This window comes from Geotrypetes seraphini, chromosome 3 (assembly GCF_902459505.1).
Source record: "Geotrypetes seraphini chromosome 3, aGeoSer1.1, whole genome shotgun sequence".
Lineage (NCBI taxonomy): Eukaryota > Metazoa > Chordata > Amphibia > Gymnophiona > Dermophiidae > Geotrypetes > Geotrypetes seraphini.
Window position 1 is genome coordinate 124,181,066 of NC_047086.1, and position 21,590 is coordinate 124,202,655.

At 44.3% G+C, this 21,590-nt stretch overlaps 1 protein-coding gene across 1 annotated transcript in view; it reads left to right on the forward strand.

Moving 5' to 3' along the window:
* PINX1 (PIN2 (TERF1) interacting telomerase inhibitor 1) overlaps window positions 1-21,590 on the forward strand; it is a 279,682-nt gene that overhangs the window by 33,349 nt on the left and 224,743 nt on the right. The window contains exon 5 of the mRNA XM_033938738.1: window positions 1,131-1,223. Coding sequence (XP_033794629.1) covers window positions 1,131-1,223 — 93 coding nt within the window. The remainder of the gene's footprint in view (window positions 1-1,130; window positions 1,224-21,590) is intronic.

Below are 21,590 nucleotides of genomic sequence, written 5' to 3' on the forward strand. Positions count from 1 at the left end.
AAAATAATGGACAAGAGGAACAGATTGACTTTGCCAATGTTACTGCTCTTTTGGAACAAACCTTGAATCCAGATACTGCAAGATCTACACTTCTAATATCTTTTGTTTTTGAGCAAGATTTAAATATGATCTTAAGATTATACTTTAAAAATTCTCAAAAATTATTTGGGGCACAACGTATTTGGATTTATCCAGATGTTTCCAAAGTGACTCAGGAGCGAAGGAAAGAATTTCTTTCCCTACGACAAGAAACTCTAAAATTGGGTGCTACATTTCTTCTAGCCTACCCCTGTAAATGTTTGGTAAGGTATTTGGGAGTCAAATATGTTTTCTTTTCATCAGAACATTTAAAGGAGTTTCTAAAAGTTAAAAAGATTACTAAGAGTTAAAGGATTACCAAGGTATGATGTAGAAAGGAATAAAATAAATTGGAGGGTAGCCGTGCCTCATTAAGCCTTTTCCTTTAAATTAAATTCTTAAATTTAGGTCTCCAACTAGTATATGATTATCACACCCCTTTTTAGTGGTCTAAGGAAGGGATAAAAATGTATTTTTAAATTTTCTATTTGAATTGTTTTGTTCAAATTTGATATATTACTTTGGTGGAACCTGTTTTCTTTCTCTGTATTTCATGGAACAAGATTACGCTTGTGAATTGTTGTTTTGAAAAATTTAAATAAAGAATTAAAAAAAAAAAAAAAATAAATAAAAAAAAAAAAAAAAAAAAAAAATCAAGAAGAGGAGTACAGAAAGGAATATCGGATGAAACTGAAAGAAGTCAGGCGAGAGACATGTCTGGTGAAAGCGGAAGAGCAAATGGCTATAAATATAAGAAAGGGAGACAAATTTTTTTTCAGGTATATTAGTGAAAGGAGGAAGACAAAAAATGGAATTACAAGACTGAAAGAAGGTATGAACTGCTATATGGAGAGTGATGAGGAAAAAGCTAATGTGCTAAACAAGTTCCAGCTCCATCTCCCTGATTGGTGTATATGCAGAGCTCTCCCATGTTCAAATTGATGAGCGGCATTCAGCAACTGGTATACTGCGGTCTGAAGCAAACTGAGCAGTTTAGAGGGAGCATTGCACACACACGCAGAATCTAAAATTGCTTTACGTTTGTGTTTCAGAGTCATCAGAGTGCCAGCAGAAGAAAATATTCAGCCTTGAAGAGAAATCCAAGGCCTCCAGAAAGCGTGTTCACTATATGAAATTTGCCAAAGGTAAGAACTTGGTTTTACAGAATTTTGTGAAAAATTTCTATCCAGTGAGAGAAGCTGGAAAAGTATCTCAGAGCTGAAAGTGATCACTTAGATGTATCCTTGGTGTTGCTTTTTGTGCCTGCTTTCAGTTTCTGAGGGTCTGAGTGAAAATTTTTTATTCCCTAGTAACAGCAGCAGATGAATCCAGAGACCAATGGGATAGTTCACATCTACCAGCAGGCGGAGATAGAGAAACTGATTAACAGGTGGTCCTATTGGCTGGCATTCCTCCTGTTTATCCAGTATTCTCTATCTCCCAGCAGGAAAAGGTCGCTATTCAACTAGCTCCTGAATTCTGGCTGTGACTGGAACTTTATTTTCTCCTTTTGAGGTTTCTCTTCAGTGAGACTGCCATTCTGTTTCTCCTGTTGAGGTTTCTCTTCAGTGAGCTGGCAATGCTATTTCTCCTGTTGAGATTTTCTCTTCAGTGAGACAGGGGTGTCCGGCTGAACGGTGCCAGCTTTAGGGGTTACACCTGGGCCCCCCCAGGTCCTTGCCTCATCCTCCCTCCATTGCTAGAGGGTCTGACTGGGTCTCAATTTTTTTCTTCTTTCCCTTCTCTGTAAAAAAAAAAATAGAGACTACAGTTGCTACATTCTGCCATGCTTTTGCTGCAAACTGGCTTCAACCAATGTATTGCTCGGAATTGGCACTCATGCAACTCTGCACTCACTGATAAAGTGGGGATTCGTTTAATAAGACCGCGAAAGTCTATAGCCTCCGGAGAAATGCCCACCTCTAGGCCCCATTTGGTGCGGATTCCCTCCCATGATATCCCCTCAGAATGAGCCTGCAATTCCCGGTAAAACCAAGCCACAGAAAGACCCATCACCTCAGATTGCTCGAAGAAAGAATGCAACTTCGCCTCTAATTGGAAACCAAGAGCTCCTGGATTCAGCGATCGGATATAATGGTGTAACTGAATATAGGCAAAATAATCACCCCCAACTATGCCCTCCCTCTGACAAAAGATCCTCCAAGGCATCAGCGAACCATCCGCCTGCAAAACATGAGACAAAAAGGTCAGTCCAAACCGCACCCACTGTCCAAAATTGACATTGTCTCTACCAGGGGAGAAATGCAGATTGCTCTGAATAGGCAACAGGTCCGACTGATCCGGAAATCCATCCAAAAAACGTACCACCACCCGCCACACATCTCTCAAAGAATGCAACAACACACTGGACCGTAAGTGAAGAGGTTGTGAGGAGTGAGTAACATGCAAAAGGGAAGAAAGATGCCAGGGACAATAATACATGGCTTCATAATCAAAACAGGTAAAGACCAACTGGTCCAATATCCAATCTCCCAGATAGCAGAGTAAGCAAGCAGAATTATACTTCTTGACATCTGGGATTCCCATCCCCCCATGCCTCCAGGCCCCCAATAGAAAACGAAAAGACATACAAGGCTTCTTACCTCCCCAAATAAAAATGGAGAGAAGTCTGTATAGAGCCTTCAAATCCCGTTTCAGCAGTCGAATCGGCAACGTAGAGCCATTTAGGGAACACAACCATATTGATGAGCTGAATCCTACCATGAACCGATAAGGGAAAAAATTTCCAATGGACAAAACATCGTTTGGTATTACATATCAAATATTCTACATTGAGCACTCGCTAATTAGATGTGGAAGGAGTCAACTGCACACCTAAATACCGAAAAGCCTGCTCCTGCCATTTCAATGGAAACGGACCTTCCCAGGAATGCTAGACCCCGGGAGATTAGCGAGGGCTAAGGATTTGTCAAGATTTAATTTAAACCCAGAAAAATCCCCATATTCAGCTATGGTGTCCAATAAAATGGACAAAGAAGTTTGTGTAGTTAAATGGACTAAAAGGTCATCTGCAAAGGCCGAATTCTTAAACTCCCTGCTTAACTCCCTCGTATCTCTGAATTAGACAGTATATCTCGGATCAGAGGATCTAATGATAGAACAAACAAAAGCGGGGACAACAGATAGCCTTGCCGAGTACCCCGGTATATCTCAAAAGCCTGAGACAAAATCCCATTGACCTAGGTAACTGCTGTAGGGGCTGAGTATAAAGCCATGATGGCCTGTAGAAAAGTCCTCGAAAACTCATATTTCTGTAGTGTGGTAAACAGAAAAGACCAAGAGACCCAGTCAAAAGCCTTCTCTGCATCGAAACTCACCAGCAGAGAAGGCTCCTCTTGGAGGGCCGCAAGTTCTAATGAGGTAAGTATTGGGTGCAAATTTTTGGTGGCCTTACGATCCCAAACAAACCCAGCCTGCGGCTCTGCTATCAAATGCGGAAGAACTCTAGCCATATGATTAGCCAAAACTTTGGTGCCCAGAGGATGTAAAAAAAACTCATCCTTAACATATGAAAGCAAAAACTCTAATTCTGGGCTACTAGCCTTTTCAAGTAATTGAACATTAAAAAATGATTTAAAGATCAAAGCTAATCCACCACCCTTTTATTATTTCTAAAGGACAATAGGTTCCTAAAGTCCTGGGGACAAATATCATTTTGAGTAAAAGTGTCATCCTGGGAAATCCACGATTCGGTGATGCACATTAAACCTGGGTCTAAATTGGTTATCAAGTCCTTAATGATCTGCTGTTTATTGCAGACAGATCTGGCATTACAATAAAGGACTAGAACTGGAGTAAGGGAGTCTAAAAAAGCTTTTGCGTCGTTATTATCTGGCAGAGTAGGCTTCAAAACTATTAAATTTCTAGGAGAAATCATTTTCTTATGAAAAGGTTTTCTGATACCTCAAATAACAGGGATTTTCTGACCCAGACAGAAACAATCTGTTAGAGTTAGCTCTAGAGAATCGAGAGGAGATAAGCCCATTTGAGCAGAGAAGTTATCCCAGGACAAGCAGGCAGCATATTCTTTACGCATGGGTGACGTCACCGACGGAGCCCACGGTACGGACCTTTTTACTAGAAAGTTCTAGTTGGCCGCACCGCGCGTGCGCCTTCCCGCCCGACGGAGGAGTGCGTGGTCCCCAGTTTCTTCGTTTCCGCGGAGCGAAGAAGACGTGTGTTTTTCAACGTCGTTGAAATCCTCCTTTTGCCTTCCCGCTCGCGTTCTTTTTTCGGTTTTTTCACCTTCGGGTGCTTTTTTCTTTCAATTCAAAAAAAAAAAAAAAAAATCCTTTCTTTTTGCTTTATTTTTCGTTCCTGCCCCGGCGGGGCCTGTTGGCACGATCCAGGCCTCGGGGTTTGATTTTGCGGAGGCCGTGTTCCCATTCATGCCCCCGCAGCCCGGTTTTAAGAAGTGCCAGCGGTGTGCACGCCCGATCTCCCTCACTGACCCACACAACTGGTGCTTACAGTGCTTGGGACCGGAACATCGGGCGGATTCCTGCACCCGCTGTGCCACTCTTAAAAAACGCACTTTGAAGAATCGTCAAATCCAACAAAATCTACTTTTCGGCACCGGCCCGACTATGGATTCGACCTCTTCATCTGCGGCACCGTCAAAATCGACACCGACCACTTCGACACCACCTGAGTCGACATCGGCGCCTCCGGCGCCAGGTAAGCCGGCTAAGAAGCCTTCCACCCTTGAGCGCCCTCCCACCTCTGGGACGACACCAGTCCTTTCGGCTCCACGCCGAGCCAAAAAACGCTCCACTCCGATTTCGGTGAGTGCCTCGTCATCGGCCCCCTCATCGCCGGAGTGTAGAGCGGCACCCATGGAACCAAAGAAGAAAAAAGTGGTTCCGGTGCCTCCCCTGGATGACCGCATTGCGGCCATCCTCCAGGACAAGTTGCAGGAACAACTCCACAAGCAACTTAAGCAGCTCTTACCCTCTATCTTGGCACCGCTGCTCTCGGTACCAGACCGGCCCGAGCCCCGCACCGTCCAACCGGTATCCACTCCATCGGTACCTATGGACTCCTCCATGCCCATTCTCTCGGCACCACATCTCCATTCCCATGCCGAGGCTATGGCCTTGACGACGACCGATCCTCCTCGGGACCGGGCAGGGCACCGGTCTCCCCACGACTCTGACCGGCACCGTACTTCCCGGGACCGAGACAGACACAGGTCTGCATCACCCAGTAACGTCTCGGTACGCTCAGGCAAGTCTTTGTCTAAAACGCACCATACCGAGCCTTCCACTCCAGTCTCTCGACACGCACATACCGATGTCAGAGACCCGGACCTATGGGAACAATCCCCTACCGGTACCGAGGAGGATGCATCGTCGTCGGACGAAGAGCCTTCGGCACCCGATACCACATCTAAACCTGAACAATCTTCCTTCTCAAAATTCCTCAGGGAGTTGTCGGGTGCTTTGTCTTTGCCACTGGAATCTGACTCTAAGAAGTCACAAGCTTTCCTGGAGGCATTAGATTTCGATCAACCTCCCAAAGAGTTCCTAAAGTTGCCCGTGCATGATATCTTACGGGAAACTTTTTATAAAAATTGGGAGAACCCGCTGACTGTTCCTGGGGCCCCCCGTAAATTGGACAGCCTCTATAGGGTTATACCAATCCCAGGATTTGATAAACCCCAACTACCTCATGAGTCTCTCCTGGTGGAATCCACTTTAAAAAAGACTCAAGGCTCCAGTGTCTATGCCTCCACCCCTCCTGGCAGAGAGGGCAAAACTATGGACAAGTTTGGCAAGCGGCTCTATCAGAATGCCATGCTTGCCAACAGGGCAAACAACTACTCGTTCCATTTCTCATTCTACCTCAAACATCTGGTAATGCAACTCTCCGCCATGCAAAAGTACATGCCAGAACATAAGGTTCCACTTTTCCAACAGCACGTCTCCAGCCTGCTTCAACTAAGAAAATTTATGGTGCGCTCTATCTATGACTCTTTTGAGCTCACCTCCCGTGCATCTGCCATTGCCGTGGCCATGCGCCGCCTGGCCTGGCTCAGGGTCTCTGATCTGGACGTCAACCATCAAGACCGATTAGCCAACGCCCCATGTCTTGGTGATGAATTATTCGGAGAGTACCTGGATACCACCACGCAAAAACTCTCCGCCCATGAGACCAGATGGGACACTCTCATAAAACCTAAGAAAAAGGCTCCACCTGCTCGTCCTTACAGACCTCAGACCTCTTATCAGCGCAGGTTCTCCGCTAGGCCGCTCAATCCACCTCCACAGCAACCTAGGCGGGCCCGCCAACACCAGCACGCTCAGGCTCGTGCCCAGTCTAATCAACCTGCCAAGACTCTTCCTCCTGCCAAACCATCTCAGCCCTTTTGACTCCTCTCTCCAGGGCTTAGCCAGTCTTCCACCCTCATTGCCTCTTCCTCAGCCAATCGGAGGCAGGCTCCACATCTTCATCAGCCGTTGGGAGGTCATCACATCGGACCAGTGGGTCCTAAACATCATCCGCCACGGCTACTCTCTCAATTTCCAGACTCTTCCACCAGACAATCCTCCCGTAGAGTCTGCTTCTCTTTCAACTCAAACCCCCCTCCTCCTGAGGGAGGTCCAATCCCTCCTTCTCCTCAATGCCATCGAAGAAGTACCTCTGGAACAAAGGGGCCGGGGATTCTACTCCCGTTACTTTCTAGTTCCAAAGAAGACAGGAGACCTACGTCCCATTCTCGATCTCCGGGACCTCAACAAGTGTCTAGTCAAGGAGAAGTTCAGAATGCTCTCCCTTGCCACGCTGTACCCTCATCTCTCTCAGAACGACTGGCTATGTTCCCTGGACCTCAAGGAGGCCTACACTCACATCCCAATCAATCCATCCTCACGTCGCTACCTACGATTCCAGGTGCACCATCGCCATTATCAGTACAAAGTGCTACCTTTTGGCCTGGCTTCATCACCCAGAGTGTTCACCAAATGCCTCATTGTGGCGGCGGCCTTCCTCAGGTCTCACAACCTCCAGGTGTTTCCCTACTTGGACGATTGGTTGGTGAAAGCACCTACGTCTCCACTTGTGCTACAAGCCACTCATCATACCATCTCTCTCCTCCATCTTCTGGGGTTCGAGATCAACTACCCCAAGTCGCATCTGCTTCCCACACAGCGACTTCAGTTCATCGGAGCGGTTCTCGACACCACACTAATGAGGGCGTTTCTCCCCTCCGATCGTCAGCGAACTCTGCTCCGCCTGTGTCGTCAGGTGCTCCTTCATCACTCCATTTCTGCCAGACAAATGATGGTCCTCCTGGGCCACATGGCCTCGACGGTGCATGTGCTTCCCCTGGCACGACTCCACCTCAGGACACCTCAATGGACTCTGGCCAACCAGTGGTCACAGACCTCGAATCTTCTTTCTCATCCCATCTCTGTAACATCGTCTCTTCAGCGATCTCTACAATGGTGGTTGAACTCCTCAAATCTTTCCAGGGGCCTTCTTTTTCATCTGCCCCCGCATTCCATGATCATCACCACGGATGCCTCCCCTTATGCATGGGGAGCTCACCTGGGAGACCTACGCACCCAAGGTCTTTGGACCCCGCAGGAGCGTCTACATCACATCAATTTCCTGGAACTACGAGCCATGTTCTATGCTCTCAAGGCCTTCCAGCACCTTCTTTGTCCTCAGGTTCTACTTCTATGCACGGACAACCAAGTTGCCATGTACTACATAAACAAACAAGGCGGCACCGGATCTCGCCTCCTTTGTCAGGAGGCTCTTCGCATTTGGACCTGGGCCACGGCCCGCAGTCTCTTCCTCAAGGCTGTCTACATCCAGGGCGAACAGAACTCCCTGGCCGACAATCTCAGCCGCATCCTTCAACCTCACGAGTGGACTTTGGATCCTCCCACGCTCCACTCCATCTTTGCTCGCTGGGGCACTCCGCAGGTGGACCTATTCGCAGCTCCTCACAACCATCAGCTGCCCCAGTTCTGCTCCAGACTCTTCTCTCCTTACCGTCTGGCCCCGGATGCATTCCTTCTCGACTGGACGGATCGGTTCCTCTATGCCTTTCCTCCTCTACCTCTGATGTTGCGGACTTTATCCAAACTCCGCAGGGACGGAGCCACCATGATCCTCATAGCTCCCCGGTGGCCTCGTCAACACTGGTTCTCCCTCCTGCTTCAGCTCAGCTCCAGGGAGCCCATTCCTCTACCTGTGTTTCCTACTCTACTTACACAGCAACATCAGTCTCTACTACATCCCAATCTGTCTTCGCTCCACCTGACAGCTTGGTTTCTCTCGGGCTGACCTCTCCAGGAAATCTGTCTCAGCCTGTCCGCCTCATTTTGGACGCCTCCAGGAAACCGGCCACCCTTCAATGTTACCATCAGAAGTGGACCAGGTTCTCCTCTTGGTGCCTCCGTCATCATCACAATCCCACCTCTTTAGCGGTGGAAACTGTTCTGGACTACTTACTCTCCCTGTCCAACGCAGGCCTCAAGTCTACCTCAATCAGAGTCCATCTCAGTGCCATCACGGCATTTCATGAACCTGTCCTAGGAAAACCTCTCACGGCTCACCCTCTGGTTTCCCGATTCATGAGGGGCCTCTTCAACATCAAACCACCTCTGAAGCCTCCTCCGGTCGTCTGGGACCTGAATGTGGTTTTGTCTGCCCTCATGAAACCTCCCTTTGAGCCACTTGCCACAACTTCGCTCAAATTCCTGACATGGAAGGTGCTTTTCCTCATTGCCATCACCTCTGCCAGGAGGGTTAGTGAGCTTCATGCACTGGTTGCCGATCCACCGTTCACTATTTTTCACCATGACAAGGTGGTTCTGCGCACCCATCCAAAGTTCCTTCCAAAGGTGGTCTCAGCTTTTCACCTCAACCAGTCCATTGTGTTGCCTGTTTTCTTCCCGAAGCCTCATTCACATCCCGGAGAACAGGCATTGCACAGTCTTGATTGCAAGCGTGCCCTGGCTTACTATCTTGATCGTACCCGGGTTCACCGCTTGTCCCCTCAGCTCTTCCTGACCTTCGACCCGAATCGTTTGGGTCGACCGGTCTCTAAACGGACGCTATCCAACTGGCTTGCAGCTTGTATCGCGTTCTGTTATGCTCGGGCCGGTCTGTCGCTGGACGGTGCTGTCACGGCCCACAGGGATAGAGCTATGGCCGCTTCTGTTGCTTTCCTCCGTTCTACACCCATTGAGGAAATCTGCAAGGCGGCCACTTGGTCCTCGGTTCACACATTCACTACTCACTACTGTCTGGATGCTTTCTCCAGACGGGATGGGCACTTCGGCCAATCTGTACTTCAGAATTTATTTTCCTAATGGCCAACCATCCCTCCTCCCTCTTTGTTAGCTTGGAGGTCACCCATGCGTAAAGAATATGCTGCCTGCTTGTCCTGGGATAAAGCACAGTTACTTACCGTAACAGGTGTTATCCAGGGACAGCAGGCAGATATTCTTACGTCCCACCCTCCTCCCCGGGTTGGCTTCTTAGCTGGCTTATACTAACTGGGGACCACGCACTCCTCCGTCGGGCGGGAAGGCACTCGCGCACGCGCGGTGCGGCCAACTAGAACTTTCTAGTAAAAAGGTCCGTACCGTGGGCTCCGTCGGTGACGTCACCCATGCGTAAAGAATATCTGCCTGCTGTCCCTGGATAACACCTGTTACGGTAAGTAACTGTGCTTAACCAAACTACCCAGTATGTAAAATCCATATTAATAATAATAATAATTTTATTTCTTATATACCGCTGTACCGTGAGGTTCTAAGCGGTTTACAGTAGAAACAGAAGAAATGCAATAAGTAAGATTAATTAAGATGAAGAGAAAGTACTTAGAGTTCCCTGACTGTCCCAAAGGCTCACATTCTTGCTAAAGTACTTGAGAAAAATAAATTAGTTAGGTTATAAACATAGAGTAGAAGAAGGTAGGAAAACAGTTCATAGGAAAATTAATTTCGAATACATTATACATTATATATTGTTCAAGGCGGAATACAAATTATAGGAATTACCAAAAGAATTGTGTAATAAAGAATATCTAGATAAATTACATAACAGTGATTCGTGTACATTAAATGGTGTGGTAGAGGATTCAATTTTGAGAATTACAAATCAAGGGAATCAAGTGATAACAGAATATAGTGGAGATTATCAGTATATACGGTTTACAGATTGGAAGTTACCTAATAATGAAGTAAGAAATTTATTGGATAGTGTGGAAAATGTTTATATAGGAATCAGAGTATGTATGATAGGAAAGGTTCTAAGAATTGAATTAATGTGTTATTCTATCGAGGGAGAGCTTGTGCATAAAGGGAGGATATTAGTTGGTAATGACGTGTTTTCTGAATAGAAATTAAAACATAATCTAATAAAATAAAATGCTAGGCCGCGCATGCGCACTAAAAAAATCGTGTTCCCTGATCCGTCGCGAAAACACGATTGCGCATGCGCGGGTTTTACGTCACCACTTGCTCGCGCAGACTTTCAAATAATAAAAAAAAAAATTATACAGCTGCGGCGGCCTTCCTCACCGTGAATGGTACCGGCTCCTCTCTCGAACTGCACCAGGATCGAGAGAGGAGCTGCAGCGCCGGCTTTCAACTTAAAACAAAAAAAAAAAAAACCCCAACTGGAGATCGGCTCTCTCACCCGCTCCCACTGTGCAAACCCCCCCCCCCCCCCATGGGAGGATGCGCCGCAGCAAAGTGCTGCACAGGTACTGGAGGGGGAGAGACATATCGCTTCTGCACCGGTACAAACATCCCTCCAGCGTTGGTAGCCGCTGCACATTAAACAGGCTGCTTCGGGCTTTCTCCTGCAGTTGAGTCCCTCTGCCGCGTCACCGATGATGTCATCAATGACGCAACAGAGGGACTCAACTGCAAAAGAAAGCCGAAGCAGCCTGTTTAACGTGCAGCGGATGCCAACGCTGGAGGGAGGTTTGATATTAAAATCATCTTGCTGGGAGGGTCGCAGAGTCAGCGGGGGTTGGGCTGGAAGGGGAGAGAAGCGTCTGCCTCGGTTGCTTCAGGCAGCAGCAGCGTTTACAATTCGCTGCTGTTGCTGGCTTCAGGCCTTCCTCTCTGACCGGTTCTGCCTACTTCCTGTTTTCATGAAGACAGGACCGGCCAGAGAGAAAGACCTGAAGCCAGCAACAGCAATGAATTGTCAATGCTGCTGCTGCCCAATGAAGTAGTTAAATGAGGAAAGGGAGCAGAGGGGGAGAGAATGGCTTGGAGGGAAGGAGGAAGGTATGCCAGACCAAGGCAAAAGGAAGGAGGAGATGGAGAGAGGCCATATGGGACAGAGAGAGAGAGGGGGCGGACACTGGATGGAAAGAGAAGAGAGGGCAGTGAATGGAAGGGGCAACATAGAGGGTGAACAGTATTCTAGCACCCGTTAATGTAACGGGCTTAAAGACTAGTAATAATAATAATAACTTAATTTTTCTATACCGCCATAGTCAAACTGACTTCTAGGCGGTTCACATAAAAAGAAGGCTGGACAATCAGCGAAATACACAATGTAATAAAAAGGAAGTTACATAATAATTAGGGAAGCATAGGGAAGGAATACATGAGAGAAAGAAATTACATAATGTATTGGGTTTATAAGGGGAAAGAATATCTGAGAGAGGTCATCTGATTAGGCAAGGAATTTGTCAAATAAAGCGGTTTTAATTGATTTTCGGAATGTGTTATAGGTCTGTCTGGCTTTATTTATGTGGTTTTCCAGCCAGGATTGCTGTCTGTTTGCTTGGAACGTGAAGGTGCAGCCTGTGATTTTTGGGTATGCAAAGATGTTTTTGTTTCTGGTTGTACGTGTGGGGTTGTGCAGAGTGAAGTGTGTTTGCAGGTAGGAAGGTGCTAGGCCCCAGACTTGTTTGTAACAGATGCATGCAAATTTGAACAGTATTCGCGCCTCCATTGGTAGCCAGTGTAATTTTTTGTAATAGGGGCTGATGTGGTCTTTTTTCTTCAGTCCGAAGATCAAGCGAACTGCAGTGTTTTGCACTAATCTTAATTTTTGTACTGTTTTTTGGGGGATACCCAGGTAGGCGATGTTGCAGTAATCTAGGGTAGATAGGATCAGCGATTGCACCAGTAATCTAAAGGATGTTGTGTCAAAGTATTTTTTGATAGTCCTTAGCTTCCACATCGTGTAAAAGTAAGTTTGTCTGGTCAGCCATGGTTAGGTGAGTATCTAGAGTGATACCCAGTATTTTTATGGTTTTGGAGATTGGGTATTCATGGTCGTTTATTTTTAACGATGTTTTCATTATTTTGTCATTGGGGCTTGCCAAGAAGATTTTTGTTTTCTCTGGGTTTAGTTTTAGTTTGAAGCTGGTGGACCATTTTTCGATTTCTATCATAGTATGTGAGAGTTTATCTATAGTTTCATTTGTGATGTCAATTATGGGGATTAGGATGGTTATATCGTCTGCGTATATGTAGTGCTTTAGGTTTAGTTTTTGTAGTAGGTGACCTAAGGATGCGAGGTAGATGTTGAATAATGTGGGTGATAGAGGGGAGCCTTGAGGTACCCCTGAAGGGTTTTTCCATGAGTTGGAGTAATTTCCATTGCTGATTACTCGGTAGGATCTGTTTGTTAGGAATTCTTGGAACCATTTCATTACCTTTCCCGAGATTCCTATTGCGTCAAGGCACAGTAGCATGATTTTGTGGTCTACTAGGTTGAACGCACTGCTAAGGTCTAATTGCAGAATCAGTGCACTTTTGCCTTTGCTGAAAAGATCATAGAGGAGGTTTAGTATGGAAGCTATGACAGTTTCTGTACTGTATCCTTTCCTGAAGCCTGATTGGTGTTCACTGAGAGTGTTAAATTTGTCTATGTAGTCTGTTAGTTGTAGGTTGACCAATCCTTCCCGTAGCTTTGTGAAAAGGGGAATGCTTCCTATGGGTCTGTAATTGGTTGTTAGTGCTGTTGATGCTTTTAGATTTTTGGGGATAGGAGTAATCAGTATGTGTCCCATATCCTTCTTTAAGGTTCCGATTGTAAGGGCAGTTGTTAACCAATTGAATAGTTCCATTTTGAATTCAGGGGGGGCAACTGTCATGAGTTTAGGGGAACATTCGTCGAGCAGGCAGTTAGATTTAGTATATTTGCTGAATAAACTGGCACTGGTGCCAGTTTGGGAGTTCGAAGGTCCTAATTCATGTCTGCTCTGGGAACCTGATCATGGGGTTCAAGGTATTGAAGAGTATTGGTTGTGGGTGTGGGTAGAGTAGTTCTTAGGTCAGTGATTTTATTTTTAAAAAAGTTAGCTAGGATTTGCGCAGATGGGGGGTTCTCATTGTCCTTTTTTCAGGATTCGTGTTGTGTCTGTTAACGTTTTTACCAGTTTGAATAATTCTTTACTGTTTATTTTTGTTGAACCAATTTTTTGTGCATAGTGTATTGTGCGTTTTTCTTTGATCAGATTTTTGTATATTTTCATTTTTTTGTTTCCAATTTGTCTTGTCTATTTCATTGTTTGTTTTTTGCCAGATTCTTTCCAATTTTCTTAGTTCCTGTTTGTTGGTTAGTAGTTCTGAGTTGAACCATTCGTTTGGTGGTCTATCTTTCTTTCTGTTTATTTGGTAAGGGGCTATTTGGTCTAGGAGTCTTTGCTGAACTTTTCCCACCTTGTTGGGAATTCCTGTATTTCGTTGGTGGGACGTAGCTCATAGTGAGCCCAGAATTATGTTGGGTTTATGGTACCACGACTAGTTATTGGTTTTGTGTTTTTATTTTTGTGTTTCGATTGTGAACTCTTTTTTTGCCAACTCGCTGTGAAACTTTAGAGCTCGAATCCAGCAGCTCGTGCTGACTTTCAATAATTGGAGCCAGCAAAAAAACAGCATAAACATATAATCAGATAATAAAGTCGTATCGTGCAACAATATAGTGAAAGGACCTATCAGGCTGGAGAGTTCTAAACTTAGCCTTCAGAAAAACCTTTCTTATTACTCAAAAGAAGGGCATAGCAATAGTTAATTGGACGGAGTCCTACCGAACAGACTACTAAAGCTTGTCGTTTCTTTCTCTGTAGTACTGCCAAAATCCAATGACCGATCTCATGGAAATCAGAAGCCATGGGATACAATTTCATCACTGACCTGGCCCCCATCAGAGAATCTCATTCTGGTAATCTCTGGGTGTAAAGACAAGCACATGGACTGTGACTTGGTACAGCTTAACAGCAAGAGCTAGGCAGTAGAAACCTGCGGAGACTCTAAATCCATCTCCTACAAAGAAACTGTAATAACCTCAGTTAAATCTGTCAGCTTAAACAGCCTGCACAGCTCTGATCTAGGCCCTCACCTGCCCCAAACTCAAAACTAGAATCCTCCAAGTAGGATGCATGGTGGGAGAGCAGCGGAATTGCATCCAACCCCAAATCATCCCAAACCTTTTCTGACTGGTCCTCTGTTTCCTACAGCTCTACTAGTTTCAGCAAGAACTCACTTTGTGTGGAGGTAAACTCCTCTGAGAATTAATTGGCTGACACACAGACGACCCTTTATGCTTCTGATAAACTGCATACATCAAAGTCACAAAATTGCAGTCAAAGACCTGATTTGGGACCTCTGCCGGTCTACCACATATCTCCTCTCAGGGTCATGGGAGTCTGCGGAAAAACGCTTCACTGGCAACAGCAAGTTATATATAAGAGCCTCTAACAAGGTTTTATGACTTGGATCTTGGGCTTTCTGCACCTCCTAACCCATGAAATGGCCAGAGCCAGTTGCTTGCTGTCGGGTGGAACAAAGCCATCTATTACGTCGGATTCATTTGCAAATCATTTTTGATCAGTTATTATTGATCTTCATTTGACTCCATAATTGTAGCTGTATGTGATTATTCTATGATTTCCAGGTCCAGCAGTTAGAATCAAGATTTACTGCAAGGGTCCACATTGACTAAATTCTGGTCTTGCTTTAATTTACTCACCAACCTTCCCCTGAAAAAGCTATTCCTCAGCAAAATCAAATACAATCAAACCTTGGGATAGTGAGTAACGTGGTTTGCGAGTGTTTTGCAAGGCAAGCAAAACATTTTATTAAATTTTAACTCGATAAACGAGCTTTGTCTTGCAGTACAAGCACATATCGCACGTCACGTCATCAGAACCCACAGTTGAAGCGCACACATCTTACGCTGAACGCGGCTAAACGTAATAAAAGTGTCATGCCCAGTTTACCCACAGTTCAAGTACGCACGACAAACGTGCATCTTATGCCAAACATGGCTGAATGTAATAGAAGTGTCACACCCAATTTACCCATAACTCAAGTGCTCATAGCATACAGTATTTTGTATTAAAGATTTTGGGTTGTGGAAAGAATCATCTAAGTTTCCATTACTTCCTATGGGGAAATTCACTTTGATATACGAGTGCTTTGAATTACCAGCATGCTTCCGGAACGAATTATGCTTGCAAACCAAAGTTTTACTGTATGCACCAACTTGGCCTATTCTCCTCCTCCTCCTCCTCAATATGTGCTTTTTTATGTGACTTGTAACCTTTCTTCTCACTATTGTCAATCACATTGTTGACATTGATAAGGTCCTTGTTGACTGAAAACATGCTTTAGTTTTCTTTCTGTTGAAAAAAAATATATTTGGATCCTGCTGTACTCCTTAATTACAGGCCAGTCACTGACCTTTCTTATATCTCAAAACTCATAGAGAAGGCTGTCTTCTCGCAACTTCTCCAACATGCTGAGTCCACACCAATAAGGTTTCTATTACGTCTCTTCCGGATTTAGTACACTAGGTGTTCAATCCCTTTCCGCAATCCGGGAGCTACAGAAATCCAAACACTTTTCTGGGTTCAGCCGAGAGAGATGCTGCCTCACCAATTTGCTTGACTTCTTTGAAGGTGTGAATAAACGTGGATAAAGGTGAGCCGGTTGATATAGTGTATCTAGATTTTCAGAAAGCTTTTGATAAAGTTCCTTATGAGAGGCTCCTGAGAAAATTAAAGAGTCATTGGATAGGTGGCAAAGTTCAGTTGTGGATTAGGAATTGGTTATCGGATAGAAAACAGACAGTAGGTTTAAATGGTCATTTTTATCAATGGAGGAGAGTAAACAGTGGAGTGCCACAGGGATCTATACTAGGACCGGTGCTATTTAACTTATTTATAAATGATCTGGAAATTGGAATGACGAGTGAGGTGATTGCATTTGCAGATGACACTAAACTGTTCTAAGTTGTTAAAATGCATGCAGATTGTGAAAAATTGCAGACAGACCTTAGGAAATTGGAAGACTGGGCGTCCAAGTAACAGATGAAATTTAATGTGGACAAATGCAAAGTGATGCACATTGGGAAGAATAATCCAAATCACAGTTACCAGATGCTAGGGTCCACCTTGGGGGTTAGCGCCCAATAAAAGGCTCTGGATGTCATCATAGCCAATGCGATGAAACCTTCTGCCCAATATGTGGTGGCGGCCAAAAAAGCAAACAGGATGCTAGGAATTATTTAAAAAAGGAATGATTAACAAGACTAAGAATGTTATAATGCCTCTGTATCACTCCATGGTGTGACTACTACTACTATTAATTATTTCTATAGCGCTACCAAATGCACGCAGTGCTGTACAGAGTCACAAAGAGTAAGAAAACAGACCCTGCCCAAAAGAGCTTACAATCTAAACAGGTAAGGCAGACAAACAAGATGTCATGGATACAGTTAAGGGGAATGGTTAATCAGCTGGCTGGTTGGAGGGCAGAGGAGTAGGGTTAAGGATTGAAAGCTATATCAAAAAGGTGAGTTTTCAGTCTGCTTTTAAACAAGGGAAGGGAAGGGGCTTGACGGACAAACTCAGGTAATTTATTCCAAGCATAGGGGGCAGCTAGATGAAAGGAACGAAGTCTGGAATTGGCAGTGGCAGGGTAATGAGCCATGGAATCAAGGGTGATACACTCATATGGATTAAAAATTGGTTGGTGGATAGGAAACAGAGTAGGGGTGAATGGATAATGCTCGGTCTGGAAAAGTGTCATGAGTGGAGTGCCACAGGGTTCGGTGCTTGGACCCGTGCTCTTCAACATATTTATTAACGACCTGGAAATTGGTACGAGTGAGGTGATTAAATTTGCAGACGAAATGAAATTATTTAGAGTAGTGAAGACACAGAAGGTCTGAGAAGACCTGCAACGTGACATAAACACGCTCAAGAAAAGGGCTGCGACATGGCAAATGAGGTTTAATGTGTATAAGTGTAAGGTGATACATGTCTGTAACAAAAATCCTATACACGAATACAGGATGTCTGGTGCAGTACTCGGAGAGACCCCCCAGGAAAGAAACTTGGGAGTACTTGTAGCCAAGTTAATGAAGCCGTCTGTGCAATGCGCAGTGGCAGCGAAAAGGGCAAACAGAATGCTAGGAATGATTTAAGAAGGAGATCACAAACAGATCGGAGAAGGTTATCTTGCCGTTGTACCGGGCCATGGTACGCCCCCACCTGGAATACTGCGTCCAGCACTAGTCGCCGTACATGAAGAAGGACACACTACTACTCGAAAGGGTCCAGAGAAGGGCGACTAAAATAGTTAAGGGGCTGGGGGAGTTGCCGTACAGTGAGAGATTAGAGAAACTGGGCCTCTTCTACCTTGAAAAGAGGAGACTGAGAGGGGACATGATCAAAACATTCAAGATAATGAGGGGAATAGACTTAGTAGATAAAGACAGGTTGTTCACTCTCTCCAAGGTGGAGAGAACGAGCGGGCACTCTCTAAAGTTAAAAGGGGATAGATTCTGTACAAACATAAGGAAGTTCTTCTTCACCCAGAGAGTGGTGGAAAACTGGAACGCTCTTCCGGAGGCTGTTATAGGGGAAAACACCCTCCATGGATTCAAGACAAAGTTAGACAAGTTCCTGCCTAACCAGAACGTACGCAGGTAAGGCTAGACTCAGTTAGGGCACTGGTTTTTGACCTAAGGGCCGCCACGGGAGCGGACTGCTGGGCACGATGGACCACTGGTCTGACCCAGCAGCAATTCTTATGTTCTTATGGTTCTCACTGCACACAGAGGTTAGTTTTATATTGTTCCTCAATGGTTTTTCTGTGTTGCCTCTTTGCCTGGTTTTTTGTGGGGTTTTTTTTTTTTTGCTTGTTTTCATGTTTTGCAGAGCAGACCAATTTATCTTGCTGGGGAGCTTCCTCAGTACCCCTTTCCTTGTCGTAGATTTGTTTCAAGTTTATTTCGTATTTGATAAAATCGTTGTTTTTTTTTCAAAGGTTACAAAGCGATGAAGAATAAAATTTTTTATAAATGAGAGAGACATACAGTTTTGGGATAGACAGACATATAATCCATAGGGAAATCAGGGAAGAATTACAATTTGATATAGGAAAGAGAACAAATAAGGATAAAACAGTAGGAGTCATATTAGATCAGTACTTGCCTACTTGAAATGGAAGTGATAATTCAGCTAAAAAGGCAAATTAATTAAAGGCATCTCTGTACAAGAAACTTTTTAGTTTTGATTTAAATTGTTCAGGTATGTTGCTTGGCTTTGGGACTGAACTGCAGGTGGCTCTAACTCTTTCTCTAAGGTGGGAAGAGCTTGTGCTCAGCAAAGTGTTTGGATTTCTGCAACTTCCGGATTGCGGGAAGGGATTGTCCACCTAGCGTACTGAATCCTTCAGGGACTAACAGAAGATTATCGAAGACGAAAACCTAATCTTCCATTTCAACCTGGATGTTGCACAGAAACCGTGGTCCTTCTCAGCTTCACAGTATGTTGGATTCTGGTAATTTTGCTCATGATGATGTTTGATCTGTGATCTGCATTTGATGTACTTTATTTATTTATTTAGATTTTTATCCCGTCCTCCCAGTAGCTCAGAAAGGTTTACAAGTAAACATTCACAATGGAGTGAATTGGACATACAAGATTATACAATAGATTTAAATACTTGGACATACGAGACTGTGTAGCAGTGTAAATATAGGGACTATACAGCAAATTAAGAACAGTAGTTTAAATATAAGTAGTACTTGATACATTTCAGCTAGTCTTTCTGGTAAGGTCCTTACATCACTGCTGTCATCTTACATCATCTATATCAGCTCGCCAGCAGTTACATTGTGGTTTACCCTGAAGTTCAGTCCTTGCTCTTTTACTTTCTAAAATTTATCTCATTCCACTTCAATTTGGTTTTAAATCATGGCAAATCCACTTAATATATAGGCTATATCTTTTTGTTAGCCCAGTTTGACCCCTCTTATTCTGTCTGTCAAGTGCAGTCCTGTCTGAATACTGTTTCAGATTGGCTTGCAACTAACCATCTCATCGTGAATCCAAACCAGACAATTGCTTGCTGGGTTACTCTTTCATTCTCACCTCATCTATTCAGTAAACCAATTGCTCTTGTTAATTCATTCAGATACTTGGGTGTTTCCTTTAATCAGTTTCTTCATTTTCATCTCTAGATCTCTCATGTTGCTCGACTCTGTTTGGACCTTTGCCAATTCTATTTAATCTTCCCTAATCTACTCAGATTACCTTGCTTCTTTTATATGTCATGTCCTGACTTGACTATTGTAACACTTGGGCCTCAGTTAAATGTCTTCAGGCACTGCAGAAAAGTGCCATCCAAATTCTTTGTTACGCTAAAGGCTTTGACTGTGTTACTCTTATTTATGCAGCATTATTAGCTGCCTGTAAAATTTTGAGTACTGTTCAAAATCCTATCTCATTTTTCAATATCACCCCTCTATCTTATCTTGCCTCACAGGTCATTCCCGATGTTTCTTCAAGCTTCTTGTGGCCTACAGCTGGCCTATAAATTAGGCATTCCTATTGCAGCCTGAGCCACTTTTTTTTCCTTTTGGAATACACTTCCTAGAGTTCTTCAACTTGAACCCACTTTTGCTAAATTTAAAGATGGCTTAGACTCTCCTCTTTACACAGGCCTTTGTACTGCCTAATACTCTCGGAGGCCATAGCCTTGTTCTGTCCTTCTAAGCGCTTCTTCCTCATCTGTTGCTATTTATTCTGATTTTATGGAGTTCTTTTGGATTTGATTGTAAACAGCTTTGCATCTGCAAGAAAGGTGGTTTATAAAATCATCATAAACGTAAGCATGTTCTCTGAAGATAAACAGGATGAATATACCATGAATGTGGGTGACGTCAACATGGAGTATATTGGCGCTGTATGATATATCATCCCTCATGTGCAGCTGATAGTCCTGCTTGTCCTCTGAGAATTCCCATTGCCGGTGAGCAGCTTCTGTTCTGTAGCAGATGAAGGCAGTTGTTTTCTAGGTAGGATCAACCCTGTCTGATTAGGATTTATGTTTTCTGTGCCGTAGTGAGCAAATGTAATGTGAAAACAATTTTGGTCTGCATTCCTCTTGGGCATCTTCAATGGTTACATGTGCTCTTTAACCATTGTGCAGATTTGTAATAATGTGTTGCCTTGCAGCAGCACATGGGGGTTTTGGATGGGGGGGGAAGGGTTCAGAGTGCAGAATGACACAGGGACAAATTTCTTCCCGTCCCCACGGGAACTCATTTTTCCGTCCCAGCGAGTTCTTTTCCTGTCCCTGCCCCATTCCTGCAAGCTCTGTCCTCATCTGTACTAGCCTCAAACACTTTAAAATTATAAGTGTTCAAGGCTTGTGCAGATAAGGCAGAGCTTTCAGGAATGGGGCAAGGACAGGGACAGCAACAAAACTCGCAGGGACAGGATGAGGAAATTAAGTTTCTGCAGGGGTGGGGAAAAATTTGTCCCCTTGTCATTCTCTAGTTCAGAGATTTGAAATGAAATCCTAAGGTCCCAATATAGCAGGGATCTCAAAGTCCCTCCTTGAGGGCTGCAATCCAGTCAGGTTTTCAGGATTTCCCCAATGAATATGCATTGAAAGCAGTGCATGCACATAGATCTCATGCATATTCGTTGGGGAAATCCTGAAAACCCGACTGGATTGCGGCCCTCAAGGAGGAACTTTGAGACCCCTGCAATATAGCAATGATGCATCTTTCATGCAGTTTTTTGCAGAATTCTCTACAGATGCTATGAGAAATTGGTAAAAAGTAAAGAGGAATTTGTTACAAGGTCTGACAATTAAGTTCACAAACTTGCCTGAAGACTGAATCTGGAAACAAAGTACGTTAAACAAAAGGAATTCTATAAGCAATCATAAGCATATGTTCTGCTTTGAGGAAAGGGGTAATATGATCATATTTAGATTGACAGTAAAGCAATCGGAGAGCTGAAGTCAACGAAGTTGATATTGAGGAAGGTCGATTTAAAAGTGAGTTAAAGTAGCCGAGTTTAGAAAAGACCAAAGAGTGTAAGAGAATCCAAAGTGAAATACGATTTAAAAGTGACCGAACAGAACAAAGCAGGTGAAGTTTTAAGAATGAAGTAGATATGAGAATGAAAGAGGTAAAGATGTATCCAAAGTAACTCCAAGAATTTTAATGGATGTGAAGTATGACATAGTGAA